Raw genomic sequence first — 17,692 nt, forward strand, 5'->3', positions numbered from 1 at the left:
CACAACTATGAACCCTAGTAAAACCTAAACACAGTAAATTCACTCACACAAACAGTAAACACACGCGTCAAACACAATATTTTGTAACGCTATTGACAAGTTGAGCTGCCTGTATACAGGACGACCTGCGAGCTTGAGAGAAGCGAGTATCCCCACCATGCCACCTTGCGCGCGCAGAGAATTATAGCAGTAACTCTCAGCAGGGGATGTTCTTTTGTACGGACAGGACAACCAGACCAGAACTCATCCCACTTCGTCAGGCAGAGCGTACGTTATAAAATGAAAGCCGTTCTGGGGATGGTGTGCACATTCAACCAGCAGGCATTTAAAATATTTAAATGGTAATGAAATAAAATTAGTCTTGAACTATATGCGTCAACTTCCAATGAGATTACCACGCATTTAAATTGTGATAAATTAAAATTATTGATGCATTATATAAACCAACTTAAAATAAAAAAATGAGATTACCGAATTTACAGGGTGTCCAGCGCACATCTTGAACATCCGCAATATACGCCCCTGTTCATTTTGTCCTATATTATATGTTAATGCGTGCGTGCGCCTGTAACGTTACACGTATTATATTATTGTGTACCGCAGTGAGTGGAATGTGGATGGCTATTTAACACAGAAATTGCAATGTGTTTGTTACGAGTTTTGAAATCTTCATTACTGTCCTTTCTGTTAATATTTTTACATTTGAAGTTCAATCAATCCAATATTTTATGGTACAGCATTTCTGCTACAAATGTACTTGTCAACGTTTGCAATCATATTTACAATGTAAGTTATTTATCATTCAAGTATAACTTGTTCGTGGATAACTAACTGCTTCTGTGTCTCTGCTAGTTATTTATTTAACCGTTAAAAATAACTTCTTCTTATGTGTCTGCTACAACGAGTTAGAAAGAGACAGTATAGAGTGGTTGGTCATTGCGCCGCCATGTTTGAAGAAAATTGAACGACCGTCGGTAATGAACTTATGCGCCCAAAACAAAGTGGGCGTGGTGATAACTGACATTAGAATCGTCAGCTGTCTTAATTTCGTTTGCATAAATCAGTTAAACTGAAGTGGAAAAACCTAGTATTTCGTCAAATACGTGCTAGGAACTTAATCTAAACTTATGTACGCTAAATTTAAAACACTTGAGCTATTCCTAGAAGGAATGCTTAAAAGATTAACCTAAGCAAAATTGTCATGTAGTATGACAAGAAGTCCTAGCAAATATACTGAAGAAAATGTTAATATTCCTAGGTTCTTTTAAATGCGACCTGCAAGATTGCCTATAAAATGAACGAGTATGATTCGGATGATTTTATTAAATTGTTTTCCCAGTCTCTACACGTTGCAAAACTATTTACTATACCATAAGATATAGAATGAAAGTAGGCCCTAACTGTAGTAAACAACCTTTACTTCAAGTTTGTAACGTGGGTGAAACATGACAAAACACGCTTTCAGTTTTTTTGTTACAGTAAAGTATAATTATTATCGAAATGTGAACGTGAGGCCAACAGCCGACTGGTCTGTCTGAGCCTTTCAAGGGCTGTGGCACCACAGATAATTTTATTAGTGTATAATTGAGCACCCACGTACAATAATGGGGTAAGTAGTTACGAAATATATTCATACTTGCCCCATTATTGCACGTGGGTGCTCAATTATGTTCTTTCATGTCCTTCCAGTCAAAATACTAACAACAATACGACCTACCCCAGAGTTTTGCGTTATTTTGGATGCGAGTGTCGAAATACAATTTTAATATTTGATTGCTATTACTAGGTTTGAAACGGAATTGTAGCGGTTTTATCCGTATTTAGTTTAACTTTATTACTAGTGAACTATTTATTTGATTAATCGTTTGTCTTCGAAATAGGCCTACTTCTTATAAGCTACAGCTCATTGTCTTCTTCTATAAGCAGTAAGGACAGAAAGAGCAGAAATAAAGGATGCCGGTGTCGAAATACAGTTTTAATATTGTATTGCTATTTGTTTTTCACTGGGTCTGAAACGGAATTGTATTGGTTTTATCCGTATTTAGTGTAAGTACATTACCAGTGAACCATTTATTTTGTTTATGCCGGGCGTTGTTACACATTTATGCATGAAAAAAAAAAATGCTGCTAATTAACAAAACTATGGACTTAACTTCATAAAATTTACATGAAATATGATATATCAGTTGTCTTTTTCCTTTTGACATTGCAGTTATATGCAGCACACACAACAGGCATGTTTTTTCTTCGTTTTTCTTGTACTTCTTACCTCCGTTATACAACATTGTAAGCAGACGAATTTTTACAAAGGTGGGCGCTTAGCGCAGATCTGCCGTGTTTCGCGGTGGCACCGCAAAGAGCGCTGTACAGGACAACATGGCCACTCTATAGTCTTCTCTTTCTAACTCGTTGGTCTGCTATTTTGTCTCCGGCAGGAAATTGTAACCGTTACTTATAACCGTTATTTATAACTACTAAACGAAAGTAACGGGGACAGTTATATTATAACAATTACAAGAAAATAACCGTTCGTCACATCCCTAGTTTGCATGTATTGTTTGATTAGTTATGTCGTGTAACCGTTTTTTTACGTAAACTGGTATCACGGCTCCCTGGATGACCTCATCTTGAAAATACTATTAAATGAATTTGCAATATTATTCCTATTAGGGGCTACTTTGTGTGAATATGGAAACGGTTAATGCAACAGTTACAGCTGAAACAGGTATCTATATCAATCCATTATATTCTCCCACAAAGCTAAGTACAGTATATTGTCACATTGTATTGTATATATACGTAAGTAACCCATGATCTATGGCACAACCCAAGATAAGAACTGTTGGGTAAACAGCATCCACACATTTTCCGTCTGCATTTCAATCCATTTCTCCTTTGGGTATACGTCTGCATATAGTGGAGAAATGTATTCCATTCTTATTTACTCATATATAAAACTTAGATAATAGAAAGGCATTTACTGGAAAAGGTAGAGCATCCACCCGCCAATGTAACGAATATTGCACACTTTTACAATTGCCAATGTGGCGCTATAAAACAATTTTAACACTTCTATCACAGCCGCAAAACATTTCAATTCTTATTGCATATATATAACTATTACTACATGAACACATTTAATATTTCACAAAACTTATACTGAATGAAAGTCGCCATATTTTCTTCCCGCCATCACGATCCACTTCCACTAGGTGGCACTCGACACAGCGCGTAGCAGGGATGGCAGTATATGCAAACGAAATTATACTAAACGTGAGGGAGGAATGTTATTACAGGTGTGTAATTTTATGTCACAGAGTAGAATAGGTGTGTATTATGAGACGGGTTAAGTTTGGTGAGGTGTGCAGTATTATGTGAGATTAGGTTAGATTAGATATGTAGTATTATTAAAATGTTGGCGACACTGAAACCCTCCCTTCGTTCTCTCCTTCAAATTAAGTCACATTAACGAAATATGGCCATTTTCTTCATTCATAGACGATGATTATCGTATATAAGTAAGGTATGTATTCGGGGCGGGTTGGGACGGCATACAGCTCTCTCAATGTTCACATCCAATTTCTACTACTATATATTATAAATCCGGGTTTGGAATTGAACAGGTTATATCAGCTTCTTGTCTATGCAGTTGACGTGAATATGTTTGAAGAAAATCCACAAACGATTAGGCAAAACACGGAAATTTTACTTGAAGCAAGTAAAGCGATAAGTTTGGAAGTAAACCTCGAAAAGACGAAGTAAATTATCCTTCGAAGAGGTGGAAAAATTCAAATATCTTGGAGCAACAGTAGCAAATATAAATGTCGCTCAGGAGGAAATTAAACGCAGAATAAGTATAGGAAATGTCTGTTATTATTCGGTTGAGAAGCTTTTCTCATCCAGTCTGCTGTCAAAAAATCTGAACGTTCGAATTTACAAAACAGTTACAGGCCTATTAGCGGTTGTTCTGTATGGTTGTGAAACTTGCACTCTCACTTTTAGAGAGGAACAGAGCCATTAAATCCAGACGTTTGAGATGGGCATGTAGCAAATATGGGCGAATCCAGAAATGCTTATAGAGTGTTAGTTCGGAGACTGGAGGGAAAAAGACCTTAGCAGATGCCGAGATGTAGATGGGAGGTTAATGTTAAAATAGATTTGAGGGAGGTAGGATATGATGATAGGGACTCGATTAATCTTGCACAGAATAGGGATCAATGGCGGACTTATGTGAGGGTAGCAATGAACCTTCGGGTCCCTTAAAAGCAATTTGTAAGTAAGTAAGTTTACATATTATAAATCCAAGGGATTTCCAAGGTACCAGTTTGTTAACAATTTCCTATAGTGCTAGAGACATTGGTAACCTTCATTTACATTTCAAACTTCTATGCTGTTCTTTTGTTCTGCATTATCGTCGAATTGCTAGTATAACAGAATATAATGTCAGAAAGGACAACTTTAGTTTTCAGCCCTTTTTGTATGCTACAGTAAGTACTGTAACATCCATATAATGAACGTGCTTATCTGTGATCGTTTAAGTCCGCACTTAACGTCGTAGTTTATACAGCGTCGTTAAATAATCAGCTAAAAAATTCCGTACTTAGGAGGTGTAGATTTATTATTTCACATGCTAGTAAGTATATCAAAATAGCTGACATATTGCATGTTGATTTGAGTTTCTTATTATTGTCTTTTTCAGTGGTGATGGACGTTATTAAGCTGGAACGTGAGATGGACCCTCTGGCATTAGAAAGAAGCAATAACACAGATGTAGAAGACCAGAAACCTTTATCTGAGGTAGCATATACAGATAGTGATTGCTAATTACTACTAATTTTCTAAATATGGCATTTATAACAATATAACTTATCGTGTGGTGGAAAAAGCATTCCAGAATGACTTAGCGTGACAGCCCATACAGGGAGAAGGCCGATCAGCCGACTGCTGGCCTCACGTCTGCATACCTCAGTGATGGTGCACTATCGTCCAACCAGTACAGGGGTATCTTATGGTTATCATGATGTCATCCCCTGCCACTATAACTGGTCCGCGGAACTAAATTTCACCATCTGTTGTAGTTGCTCAAACTCATGAGAATGCTGTGTGGACTGTGGTATCATACAATGGTTAAAGTTTCATGATGAAATTTCTACTCCGATGAAGACTCGTCGGAAATTTCGACGACAAATTCAGTTCTTAAAATGGAGGAATACGTTATTTGTTATGGCTTGCTACCAGTTTTATCGGCAAGGAGATGTTACTGCTTAGAACATGGCACTGATTTATTTCTTATCTTGGTTATAGATTTGAGTTACAGATTAAATAGTGTCCATTCAAACTTGTCTCGCTATAGTAATATAATAAGAGCTGTCAGAGGTCGTACATAATTGCTGCTCAAAACATGGCACTGATTTATTTCTTATCTTGGTTATAGATTTGAGTTACAGATTAAATAGTGTCCATTCAAACTTTTCTCGCTGCAGTAATATAACAAGAGATGTCAGAGGTCATACATAATTGCTGCTCAAATCAACATTTCAGACAATGACTCTTATTTACTACTACTGATTACTATGAAATGAAGCATGTAATGCAGTAGCTCTTTTTAAAACATGTTTCACATTTCGCAGCAGACATTTTGTGTAATAACTTAACAGTCATTCAGAAATGAAAAATATGTATGTCTGTGAAATTAAGAAGGAAGTAAGCATGGACTTGAACAAAACAATATATTTTTTACATGGAGCGTTACAAAGCTTTTCGTACAAATTATGTTACTACTGACTCTGAAGTGTCTACATGTGCGTTCGTTGATATCAAGATTTAATAATGGAGTGGAAAGATATTAAGAATAGTCACTGGTTTTTCATGAAGAACTTCATATTATATATTTAATAATTTTTACGTTTTGTTTGTTGCAGGAAGGAAGTGTATTAGATCTGCAAGTGACTGGTATGAAGAGAGAATGTATTGACCACAGCTATAATGTAAAAACCGAGATGACATTTGATGAAACTCCTGTGCGAATTGACTTTCCCGTCGTAAAAAGCAAAGTTAAGGTGAGTGCAGTTTATGAAGTGAATTAGTGTGTAGTTCTCCTTCTATTATGTACTGACTGATGTGACTGCTACATTCAGGTGACCAGAGGAAATGATATTTGCAGTTATGTTGTCCATACCTTCATTCTTTATCTATCTCGACTCTTTTCCATCCCAATTTTGTCGTGTAATGCTGAACGCTCAGTAAATCATAAACATTTTGATGATTTCATCCATGCTAATAATTTTTACCATGTCTGCTTTTAATATAATTGACTGTCCAGTATAGAATGGGGGTTGCTGTCAGTTTATCTCGTGGTAGGTTGCCAAACTGGTGGTTTGCACCTGGTTTAGAAAATACACTTTAATGTATCTATTTCTTTTAGATTAGTTTATTAACCAAACTCCGGATATTTCTTGGAACTAGATGTTTGTAACTACGCATTAATATCACACCACACAAAGACTACTCATAGTTTTTTTTCCATCCTCCATTTTGCGGTAGCATCCTCACACTGACTGTTTCTGGGGGACAATGTATTAATCGTGTTTTTCCGTCCAACACCTTCAATAAACCAACGCACAGGATAATGAACAATAAAATCATTCTAGATGACGCTTTTCATACAAATTATTTCACTATTGATTCTGGAGTGTGACTACGTGCTTTCGTTGATAACAGGATTTGATAATAATGTGAAGAGAGTTTAAAATTGTCGCAGGTGTTTTGTGAACAACTTCATATGATATATTGCATAATTGTTACGATTTGTGTGTTGCAGGAAGGAAATGTATTAGATCTGCAAATGGCTGAAATAAAGAGGGAATGTATGGATAAAAGCTGTGATCTGAAATCAGAGATAACATTTGATGAAACTCCTGTGTCAATTGGCTTTCCCATCGTGAAGAGTGAAATTGAGGTGAGTGGAGTTTACGAAGTATGCTGATCGGTACATCTCACTGTGTTATTTGCTGACTGATGTGACAAGTGGCGCCAACTTTTGAAAAGTTTTGTGTGGGCTCAAAATTTTGAATTACAATAAATTATCAAATTCTCCCTCACATGAATCGTGATGTATGTCTATTCACAACAATGATATAAAATATAGAATGACAGAAAAATTAGAGATGACAATCTTTTTGATAAATGGATAAAAATAACCGAATACAGATAGTAACTTAATTAAACCGTGATGAAGAGTTATATGTAGTCCTGTGAATAACAAGATTGTGATTAAGTTGTAAATTTAAGTTTACAATTAACTTTTTAAATTTACGATTCGAGTTTGTAATATAATATAAAACAATATATGGACTCACCACTATGTAGCACAACGAGTTGCAAATGTGTTTAATTAATTCAGGCACTATTTCACGAATAACATGTGACTTCAGAAATTTAATTGCATCTCCAAAATTTCTTAGTTCAACACACAATATTGCAGCACTATCACACACCAAATTTCTCTGCAACTGTAAGATCTTATAGCCATTTATGTCGTCATCAAAAGCACACCTGACAATCTTGACATCGTCTTCTTTTCTGATAACAAAGTTTCCTACTGTATTTGAAATTTTGCTTTCCTGGAAATGCTCTTTAAGGGATGCTGTCACACAATCTATAAGTTCAAATAATTTACTCTTAAAATATTCCATTGTATCACTAAATTCATGCTATGTTAGTTGACGATCATCTAGGTGGCGAGAAACTTTCCTTTGTTTCGGAGTCCTTGGTTCTGACAGGACCAGCTCATTTGCTCATCTTGTAGTTTTGTCCTATAATATTTCATAGTTGTAACGATAAGTTTGGAATGTTTATATCAAATTGTGGATGAGACAATTTGCTTAATGGAAATCAAGGTTTACACTTTGTAGTTTTATATTTGTTGCATCCAGGTTGTGTCATCATATTTATATAAGCAGAATGTTCAAATGACTCAAGTAGTTTTAGTTAACCAGAAGCTTTAGTACCAGCATCACTTTTATCGTTTTCAGAAAAATCTGAAAGGAACGAAAGAATGCCTTAATAGTTACCTCTCGGAGATTTTAAGCTAAGGGTCCTGATAGTGAATTGCATTGGACAAAACAGTCTTAAATTTTGTTCTGAGCCATGTGCATTTATATCTCTTAAAGAATTATACCAGTTCAACCTTTTCAGGGACTCTCTTATCATATTTATTAGATCTTGAGTTTATGTTGATCACATTTCTGCAAGTTGTAATGTGTTTTACACTGTCTTGAAGCACCAAATTCAATGACTGCATGAAGCAATCCAAATATCTAGTTATTCTATTTACTTGTAAAATCTTTGCCTGTACTTCCTTGTATTTCCCACTTAAATTCGCAGCACTATCATAACATTGTACGTGGATATTATGAATATTTAGTCATAGTCTTAATAAAGCGTCACTGATAATATTGTAGAGATTAGTCGCATCTGTTGCTGACGTTTCGTAGAAACCGATGAAGTGCTCTTGAATTTCAAGTTCTTTAGAAATAACACGAAAATGTATCGAGAATTGCTCTGTTTTCGCCACGTGACTCGTTTCATCTATTAGCAGATTGAAACATCCCGCTTCGTGAATGTCATTAGCCAATGAAAGAAGCACTTTCAAGCCATAATTTCGAGCATTTCGTTTTCTGCATCGTGTGACATCCACCTAAAAGTATCTCTATCAATAAATTGCCTGAGTTCTGGGAAGTCTTCACATCACAATTTTAAAAGTTGATGGAAATTACTTGCATCGTCCTTATGCCCACGGATTGCTAGTCCCTACTCTGATAAATACAACAATGATGAAAATAGTTTATGTAAGGCGACTCGAGAATTTTGAAGGTCTTGCAACTTTGCAAGATTCAAACTCCACTCTGCACCGCTATTACTTTGGAACATGATCCTGTGTGACACTGAGATATTTCATGGCAACTAAATTTTCTTAGGGGATGTTTCTAATTGGAAAAGTCAGAGGAAATGATACAAGGGTTTGCTTTCGTGGAGAAATTTAATAGTTTTTTATCACTAGCTTCCTTGCATACATTACAAAATACCACTTTTTTGTGTTCAACGTACAAAAACCACAGATGTTTGTTCTGCCATGAATTTTGGAAAGTTTTACTCTTACCAGCACCCTTTATTTCGCATTCACACAACGAAACAGAATCACAGAGTTTTGAAATATGTGAAGACGAACTATGTACATCGGCTGATTTTTTAACAGAATTCAAATCCATTGTACCAGAACAGGATGGTTGTCGATTATCATTGGGTAGAATCTATCTGTAGTTTCTTAATTAAAAATTTATGCATGATCTTAATTAACAGCACAAGAAAATCACACTAAGTATTTACTGCACATCGAAGTTCACGCAAACTAAAATTAAAGTCAACTGATTCTTTCGTTCTTTTATTTACTAAGCACTGCTACTCAACAAAGAAAAATTAAACTGTTCATTGTTGTTTTTCTCTTAACTTGCAATCTGTTTGATATAAAATTTAAAAACTTGAGTTGACTGTTATTATTAAGTAGCTAACCCTTTGTACACAAGGGCCCAACAATGCTTCCTTACTCTAACTTACGTATTTAAAAATCTGTCTTCACTGATTTTAATAGATCGTTCACCTAAAATGAGACGACTATGCGATAATGATGGCAATGTTAATAATAATAATAATAATAATAATAATAATAATAATAATAATAATAACACGACAAATTATTGGATAGGCTCGGGCCCTATGGGCCCATATAAGTTGGCGCCACTGTATGTGACTGCTTATTCAGGTGACCACGAGCCTGTTTCATACAACTAGCAGTCTAGTTATAAGTATTGTAGACTCATAATTTAGACTGCTATGACTAGAAACTTGTTTCATACAACTAGCAGTCTAGTCATAAGTATTGTAGACTCATAATTTAGACTGCTGTGACTAGAAACTTGTTTCATACAACTAGCAGTCTAGTCATAAGTATTGTAGACTCATAATTTAGACTGCTATGACTAGAAACTTGTTTCATACAACTAGCAGTCTAGTCATAAGTATTGTAGACTCATAATTTAGACTGCTATGACTAGAAACTTGTTTCATACAACTAGCAGTCTAGTCATAAGTATTGTAGACTCATAATTTAGACTGCTGTGACTAGAAACTTGTTTCATACAACTAGCAGTCTAGTCATAAGTATTGTAGACTCATAATTTAGACTGCTGTGACTAGAAACTTGTTTCATACAACTAGCAGTCTAGTCATAAGTATTGTAGACTCATAATTTAGACTGCTGTGACTAGAAACTTGTTTCATACAACTAGCAGTCTAGTCATAAGTATTGTAGACTCATAATTTAGACTGCTGTGACTAGAAACTTGTTTCATACAACTAGCAGTCTAGTCATAAGTATTGTACACTCATAATTTAGACTGCTATGACTAGAAACTTGTTTCATACAACTAGCAGTCTAGTCATAAGTATTGTAGACTCATAATTTAGACTGCTATGACTAGAAACTTGTTTCATACAACTAGCAGTCTAGTCATAAGTATTGTAGACTCATAATTTAGACTGCTATGACTAGAAACTTGTTTCATACAACTAGCAGTCTAGTCATAAGTATTGTAGACTCATAATTTAGACTGCTATGACTAGAAACTTGTTTCATACAACTAGCAGTCTAGTCATAAGTATTGTAGACTCATAATTTAGACTGCTATGACTAGAAACTTGTTTCATACAACTAGCAGTCTAGTCATAAGTATTGTAGACTCATGATTTAGACTGCTATGACTAGAAACTTGTTTCATACAACTAGCAGTCTAGTCATAAGTATTGTAGACTCATGATTTAGACTGCTATGACTAGAAACTTGTTTCATACAACTAGGAGTCTAGTCATAAGTATTGTAGACTCATAATTTAGACTGCTATGACTAGAAACTTGTTTCATACAACTAGCAGTCTAGTCATAAGTATTGTAGACTCATAATTTAGACTGCTATGACTAGAAACTTGTTTCATACAACTAGCAGTCTAGTCATAAGTATTGTAGACTCATAATTTAGACTGCTATGACTAGAAACTTGTTTCATACAACTAGCAGTCTAGTCATAAGTATTGTAGACTCATAATTTAGACTGCTATGACCAGAAACTTGTTTCATACAACTAGCAGTCTAGTCATAAGTATTGTAGACTCATAATTTAGACTGCTATGACTAGAAACTTGTTTCATACAACTAGCAGTCTAGTCATAAGTATTGTAGACTCATAATTTAGACTGCTATGACTAGAAACTTGTTTCATACAACTAGCAGTCTAGTCATAAGTATTGTAGACTCATAATTTAGACTGCTATGACTAGAAACTTGTTTCATACAACTAGCAGTCTAGTCATAAGTATTGTAGACTCATAATTTAGACTGCTATGACTAGAAACTTGTTTCATACAACTAGCAGTCTAGTCATAAGTATTGTAGACTCATAATTTAGACTGCTATGACTAGAAACTTGTTTCATACAACTAGGAGTCTAGTCATAAGTATTGTAGACTCATAATTTAGACTGCTATGACTAGAAACTTGTTTCATACAACTAGCAGTCTAGTCATAAGTATTGTAGACTCATAATTTAGACTGCTATGACTAGAAACTTGTTTCATACAACTAGCAGTCTAGTCATAAGTATTGTAGACTCATTATTTAGACTGCTATAACTAGAAACTTGTTTCATACAACTAGCAGTCTACTTATAAGTATTGTAGACTCATAATTTAGACTGCTATGACTAGAAACTTGTTTCATACAACTAGCAGTCAAGTCATAAGTATTGTAGACTCATAATTTAGACTGCTATGACTAGAAACTTGTTTCATACAACTAGCAGTCTAGTCATAAGTATTGTAGACTCATAATTTATACTGCTATGACTAGAAACTTGTTTCATACAACTAGGAGTCTAGTCATAAATATTGTACACTCATAATTTAGACTGCTATGACTAGAAATTTTGTTTCATAGAACTAGCAATCTTGATTTAGGCTGCTATAACTAGAAACTTGTTTCATAAAACTAGCAGTCTAGTCATAAGTATTGGAGACTCATAATTTAGACTGCTATGACTAGAAACTTGTTTCATACAACTAGCAGTCTAGTCATAAGTATTGTAGACTCATAATTTAGACTGCTATAACTAGAAACTTTTTCATAAAACTAGCAATCTAGTTTTATATAGTGTAGACTCATAATTTAGACTACTATAACTAGAAACTTGTTTCATAAAACTAGCAGTGTAAAATAGTAAAGTGACGTCAAAAACGTTTTCCTTGCATTTCTAACTATATCCTGATTGTACCTATGCAGTGTAAAATATTACCATGGCAACTAAAGCTTACCATTAAGCAAAGCGTGATTGTATAGTAAAAAAAAAACAAGGTACAATAAAAATGTAAGTAAAAAGTTTTTGGTGGCACTGTAGTTAACAGTGTAGATCTGGTATTTAGGAATATTATTACCAACGCAGCAATAATGCTGTTTCATAAAATAATAGTACTGCTAATTTGTGTTCCTAATTATTAGTAGTCTATTTTATTAGTTAATAGAGACTGATAAAGTGAGTAGAAGAACATATTTACGAGTAATATAGTATATTTATTTTTAATATAATTTTGTAGAAATGCATCCTTCATCTGAACAAAATATTTTTGTGAGACATTCAATATTCTTCAGACCTAGAATAGATTATGATTTTATAGTGGAGACTTATGAACACAATCTAATGTTCCGCCTAACTTCTAATAAATTCTATTAACTGTTCATTCTCCTTCAGTAAATTTTTAAAGCGTAATACTTCAAGGAATGGGGGTCTAATGCGAAAACAGCAGTTTGTTAAAATTTCAAAAGCAATTATATGCAGAATAGTTAAAAGTGTGATGAACAGAGTAAATGAAGTACTCTTTAAGAAATTTGTACAATGACCAAAAGATGTAGATGAAGTTCTTTCCAACTTTACTGATCTTTGTGGACTGCCATTTAATAAATCTTTATTCTCAGAATCTTTCCTTAAAAATAAAATTGTGTTTCAGAGCTTTTTGTTTTAACTTTGATTGTGACATATTGAGTTATTATAGTGTAATAATAATTATAAATTCACTGCATGGGAGAGGCTATGAAATGCAACATATATATATATATATATATATATATAAGTCACATGCTCTTTGAAGGAGACCACACTGTTAGCTGCTAAAAGTAGTGTAGGAATTTTAGGAGTGTAAAGTTTAGTTTATGAAACAGAATTTTCTACATTGCTAACTGCTAATTTTTGCACTCCTTATAAGTAGCTGCTAAAAGTAGTACTTTATGAAACAGGCCCAGGGGGTGCGATTTTTATACTCATGCTATCCATTTCATCATCTTGTTGTTCTCCGTGAATTTTCTCCACCCAATTTTGCTGGTAGAGACTGCGATGTTGAATGTTAACTAAATCATACCCATTTTGAATTTTTAACCATCCCTGATAATTTTTACCAGGCTCACTTTTAATTTAATGGTCAGCCCAGTATAGAGGAGGGACAATCTCAAACACTTTGGCTTGAATAAATTGTGTTTTATGTTTTGTGTAGGGAATACAGTTAATTAGATTTCTTGTAATATTTCTTTTTAAGTATCTTTGATAGCTAAAGTCTATATGAATGCTGTCTATTTCTTGCTACCAGTTCATGGTAAATACGCATGGACGTCACAATTCACAAAGGCATCTTCAGAGTTCTTTTGCCATTCTCCACCACTTTTCAGTAGCAGCCTCACACTGGCTGTTGCATGGGGAAGACTATTTAATCATGTCTTCGAGTCCAAACTCGTGCATTAAACCAGCAAACTGGATTGCGAACAATAATATCAAACCAGACTTTGGAAAAGTAGAAATATAAGAGGCTGTAAGTGAATTAACTGTACATAATAGTGGGCGAGAGAGTCCCCATGAATATTCACACGTAAGATAATTTCGTCCATTGTTGTTTACACTAACCCAGGGTTTTCATATTCTTTTATAGTTTTACGAACTTCCATTTGTCTAGCTTAGTTGAATGCTTACTATAAATCCAGAAATATCTGAACTATAATTTTTTCATTGTAAGAGTAATCCTACAGTAAACAATGCCAAGTGACAGAAGTGGCGCTTGAGTGGCCGTAGTTTGGTGCCAGAGATTACCAGTAAGTGATCCTGCCCACTCCTGTACATTCTGTTTCATGTTCAACATTTCCCATTACTCGTCAGTGTAGACCTAACCTCACTACTATGCATTGGTTTGCTTAGGAAACTGTTACTTTATAATTAATTAATTGGATTCAACTCTAAACTTACTATATACATTCAACACTATTTCTTTCTCTCCGGTTTATGTTTAGTAACCACACACATTGAGTATGCACAAGTTATCTATCACGTGCTTACGAGAACAATCTCAAGTACCGCCAGCCTATTACTACCTTGGTATTACTCTTAATATTTATCCGCTTAAAATGTAAATAACAAAATATAAAAGTAACTTTTCTTTTGCATATGAGTGAAGGTCTATTTTTCATCATATTTAATAACTAGAATTCAATTTTTATTTTCAAGTAATACAAGGTTATGATTTCCAAATACGAAAGTATATTTTCCTGTGTCGTGTGAGTGTTTAGACTAGGAGCCAATCATAGGTATGACAGCCACGTGCTTGTGTTTACATTAGGATATTTCTGACAGCGAAAAGAGTATAGCTTCAAACTTCTCTACGAAATATTTTGCATTATTAATGTTACTGTAACAGTTCGATCAATTGTCAACTAGGTCCTCCTGAATCCTATTCACCTACGACCATCTCAGAATAAAATTCGAGTGTCATTCTTAGTAACTCTTCCAATTGCCTTATTTTTTATGCAATTCTTATTGTAAATGGGATGATTCTCACAAACTGTCATATTATTTTGTCTTTGTATTTTTTAAATTCTTTTGCATTTTTCACCTACAGTGTTTGAACTTTTTACTCGATTAAGTGGAATTTGAAATCAAGCCTACAGCATATAAACTGCAGTGCATTGATTCTTGAATTATTATTGTCGTATTGTACTGTATTGTATTGCATTTATTAACATTCCATGGTATTCATACATGCTTACAGCTAGAATAAGGAACAAGTCAAAAAACTTAATATTATTATAAAATTTTAATTTATAGTCACAGTCTAGATGAAATATATACAGACGAGATTTACAATATAGTCTACTAGTACAACACAAAGTTTTAGTATCAATTTCATGAAGTGTTATTGAATGTCATGAATAGAAAGCGTGAGAAATTAGGTACTTCTTTAATTTGGACCCAAATAATTTTATGTTATGAGTTTCATTTTTTATATCGATAGGAAGGCTATTAAAAATTTTTACTGCCATATAGCGCACTCCTTTTTGATAGCACAAGAGACTTGCCAATGGAGTATGAAAGTCATTTTTTGACGTGAATTTATGCTATGAACTGTTGAATTAGTTACAAAGTTTTCACGATTACATACGAGGAAGATTATTAATGGAAAGATATACTGACAAGCCATGTGCATTATTTGTAGTTTTTTTAAAATATTCCTACACGATTCCCTAGATTTGGCACCTACTATTATTCTAATTACTCTTTTTTGTAATAGAAATATATTGTTACTATCTGTGGAATTTCCCCAGAATATTATTCCAAAACTCATTACCGAGTGGAAGTATGCAAAGTATACTTTCGTTTTACGAAATCTCTTGCAGGAGGAGGCACATGAGTTAAATAAAGTGGAGGGAGAGGTCATACTGGAAGTAACGGCAGAAGAGGATGAAGTCTTAACAGAGAGGTGAGTGAAGTGTGTGAGGCTTTACTTAGTTGTTGGTTTAACTGCTTTATTTAAATAATAATGGCGAAGAATAGATATTTGTAATTAGTTTCAACATGATTGTTGTTCAAATGAAGGGCTCAGTATTCTGATCTGAATTGTCATATATACCTGTAAATCTGCCTGTTTGTCGCTCTGTGTGTTGGTCTATCTGTATGTCTGTCTCTGTCTCTCTTTATTATTTATCTGTCTCTCTTTTCTCCGAGTCGCCCGCATTAACATAGTTGGTATAGCACTCACCTTCTATGCTCGAGGTTGAGGATTTGATTTCAGTCGAGGTCGATGGCATTTAAGTGTGTTTAAATGCGACAGACTCATGTCAGTAGATTTACTGGTATGTAAAAGAACTCTTGCATTCAAAATTCCGGTACACTGACGACACTGATATAACCTCTGCAGTTGCGAGCGTCATTAAATAAACCATAATTTAATTCATTTAATTTAATTCTTTTTTCTGTCTGTCCCATAGAGTAAGTATATAGATAGAGTGCTCCTAGTCCACTGCGTAAGGTATCAGCATTGGAAACGTAAGTCACGTGACTTTGGTACGCTGCAGACGATTCTGTAGTGTTTTTATACGTGGGGGTCTTGCTTCTGATTCATTGACCTGAAATGTATTTAAGATAAATTATTATGAACCGATTGTAGCCACAGTGATGGCGAACTACTGCTGTTGCTTTGGATGCAAAGAAAAATACGTGAAAGGAGGAAACATATCATTCCATTCTTGAAAGATTTATTTTCTTGTTGTTACATAACTTACGTGACATTGCTAATTTTTTCTCCCAGTTTTGAATATTTTTTATAAGTTTTCTGCAGTCATTTTTTCTTGATCCCTACTTTTATTTAATTCTTGAAATTTCCAAGTTCAAAATGGATATAACAACCATAGTTTCATTCCCTAGACTGGGTGATGTACATATGCTACGTGCCTATCTATCCCTGGCATGTAAAAGAATACAGCACTGAATTATTTTATTCTAGGATGCATAACCTGAATAAATTGCCCTTTTCAAGTAATCCCATATATTGTTATAGTCCTAAAATCATACTAACGTTACGAGTACATATTAGCCATTATTTGAGGTGCTTAGTAAAAACGTGGTACAAGTTACAAAATTAAAAAAATTTAGTGTCTGAGGTATATGTGTTCTACACATATCCAGGAGTTGAGGAAAAAATTGGTACATGTGTACTGTATCTCCATTTGGTGCTGCCAACTGCTGACTTTAGTTTGAACTTGCAACACATTCTTGCACTTGGATCAGTATAAAGGTAGTATATGTGGTAGCATGGACGACACATGTGGCAGGGCATTGTCCTGCTGAAATATGGCATGTGGAGTTGCCTAAGGGAGGGGCAGTACTTCGGGCTTCGAAACCTCCCTGATGTAGAGGTTACTGTTCAGATTGCCCCGAATACGTAGGAGACGAAATCGCATATTGTATCGAGTGGTGCCCCAAACGATCACAATAGGCGTTTGTCCGTTACACCGCTTAACATTGCAGGCTCTCAGATTGCGTTCACCATGGTAGCATCTAACACGTATGTGGCTGTCATTGTAGGACAAATTGAAGCGGGACTTGTCCAAAAACACTACATTTTGCCACTCAGCACCTCTGTGACGGGGTTCACGTGCCCATTGCAGTCTGAGGCGTTGGTGGTTTCTGGACAATGGAAGCTGACGCAACGGCATGCGAGCCACTAGCCCAGCCGTCAAAAGACGGCGACGAACCATTGATGCAGACAGGTTCACA

The 17,692-nt window shown here is 34.8% G+C and overlaps 1 protein-coding gene across 2 annotated transcripts in view; it reads left to right on the forward strand.

The window, feature by feature from the left end:
* Positions 1-2,521: 2,521 nt before the first annotated feature.
* Positions 2,522-17,692, forward strand: part of LOC138693245 (zinc finger protein 708-like) — a 35,712-nt gene continuing 20,541 nt past the window's right edge. Inside the window, exons 1-5 of one of the 2 annotated variants that reach the window (XM_069817065.1) lie at positions 2,522-2,725; positions 4,700-4,797; positions 5,922-6,059; positions 6,821-6,958; positions 15,814-15,896. In XM_069817065.1, the coding sequence (XP_069673166.1) occupies positions 2,689-2,725; positions 4,700-4,797; positions 5,922-6,059; positions 6,821-6,958; positions 15,814-15,896 (494 nt within the window). In that variant the 5' untranslated portion in view covers positions 2,522-2,688. The remainder of the gene's footprint in view (positions 2,726-4,699; positions 4,798-5,921; positions 6,060-6,820; positions 6,959-15,813; positions 15,897-17,692) is intronic. The other variant, XM_069817066.1, reaches the window with a different exon arrangement.

This window comes from Periplaneta americana, chromosome 17 (genome assembly GCF_040183065.1).
Source record: "Periplaneta americana isolate PAMFEO1 chromosome 17, P.americana_PAMFEO1_priV1, whole genome shotgun sequence".
NCBI classification, from domain to species: domain Eukaryota; kingdom Metazoa; phylum Arthropoda; class Insecta; order Blattodea; family Blattidae; genus Periplaneta; species Periplaneta americana.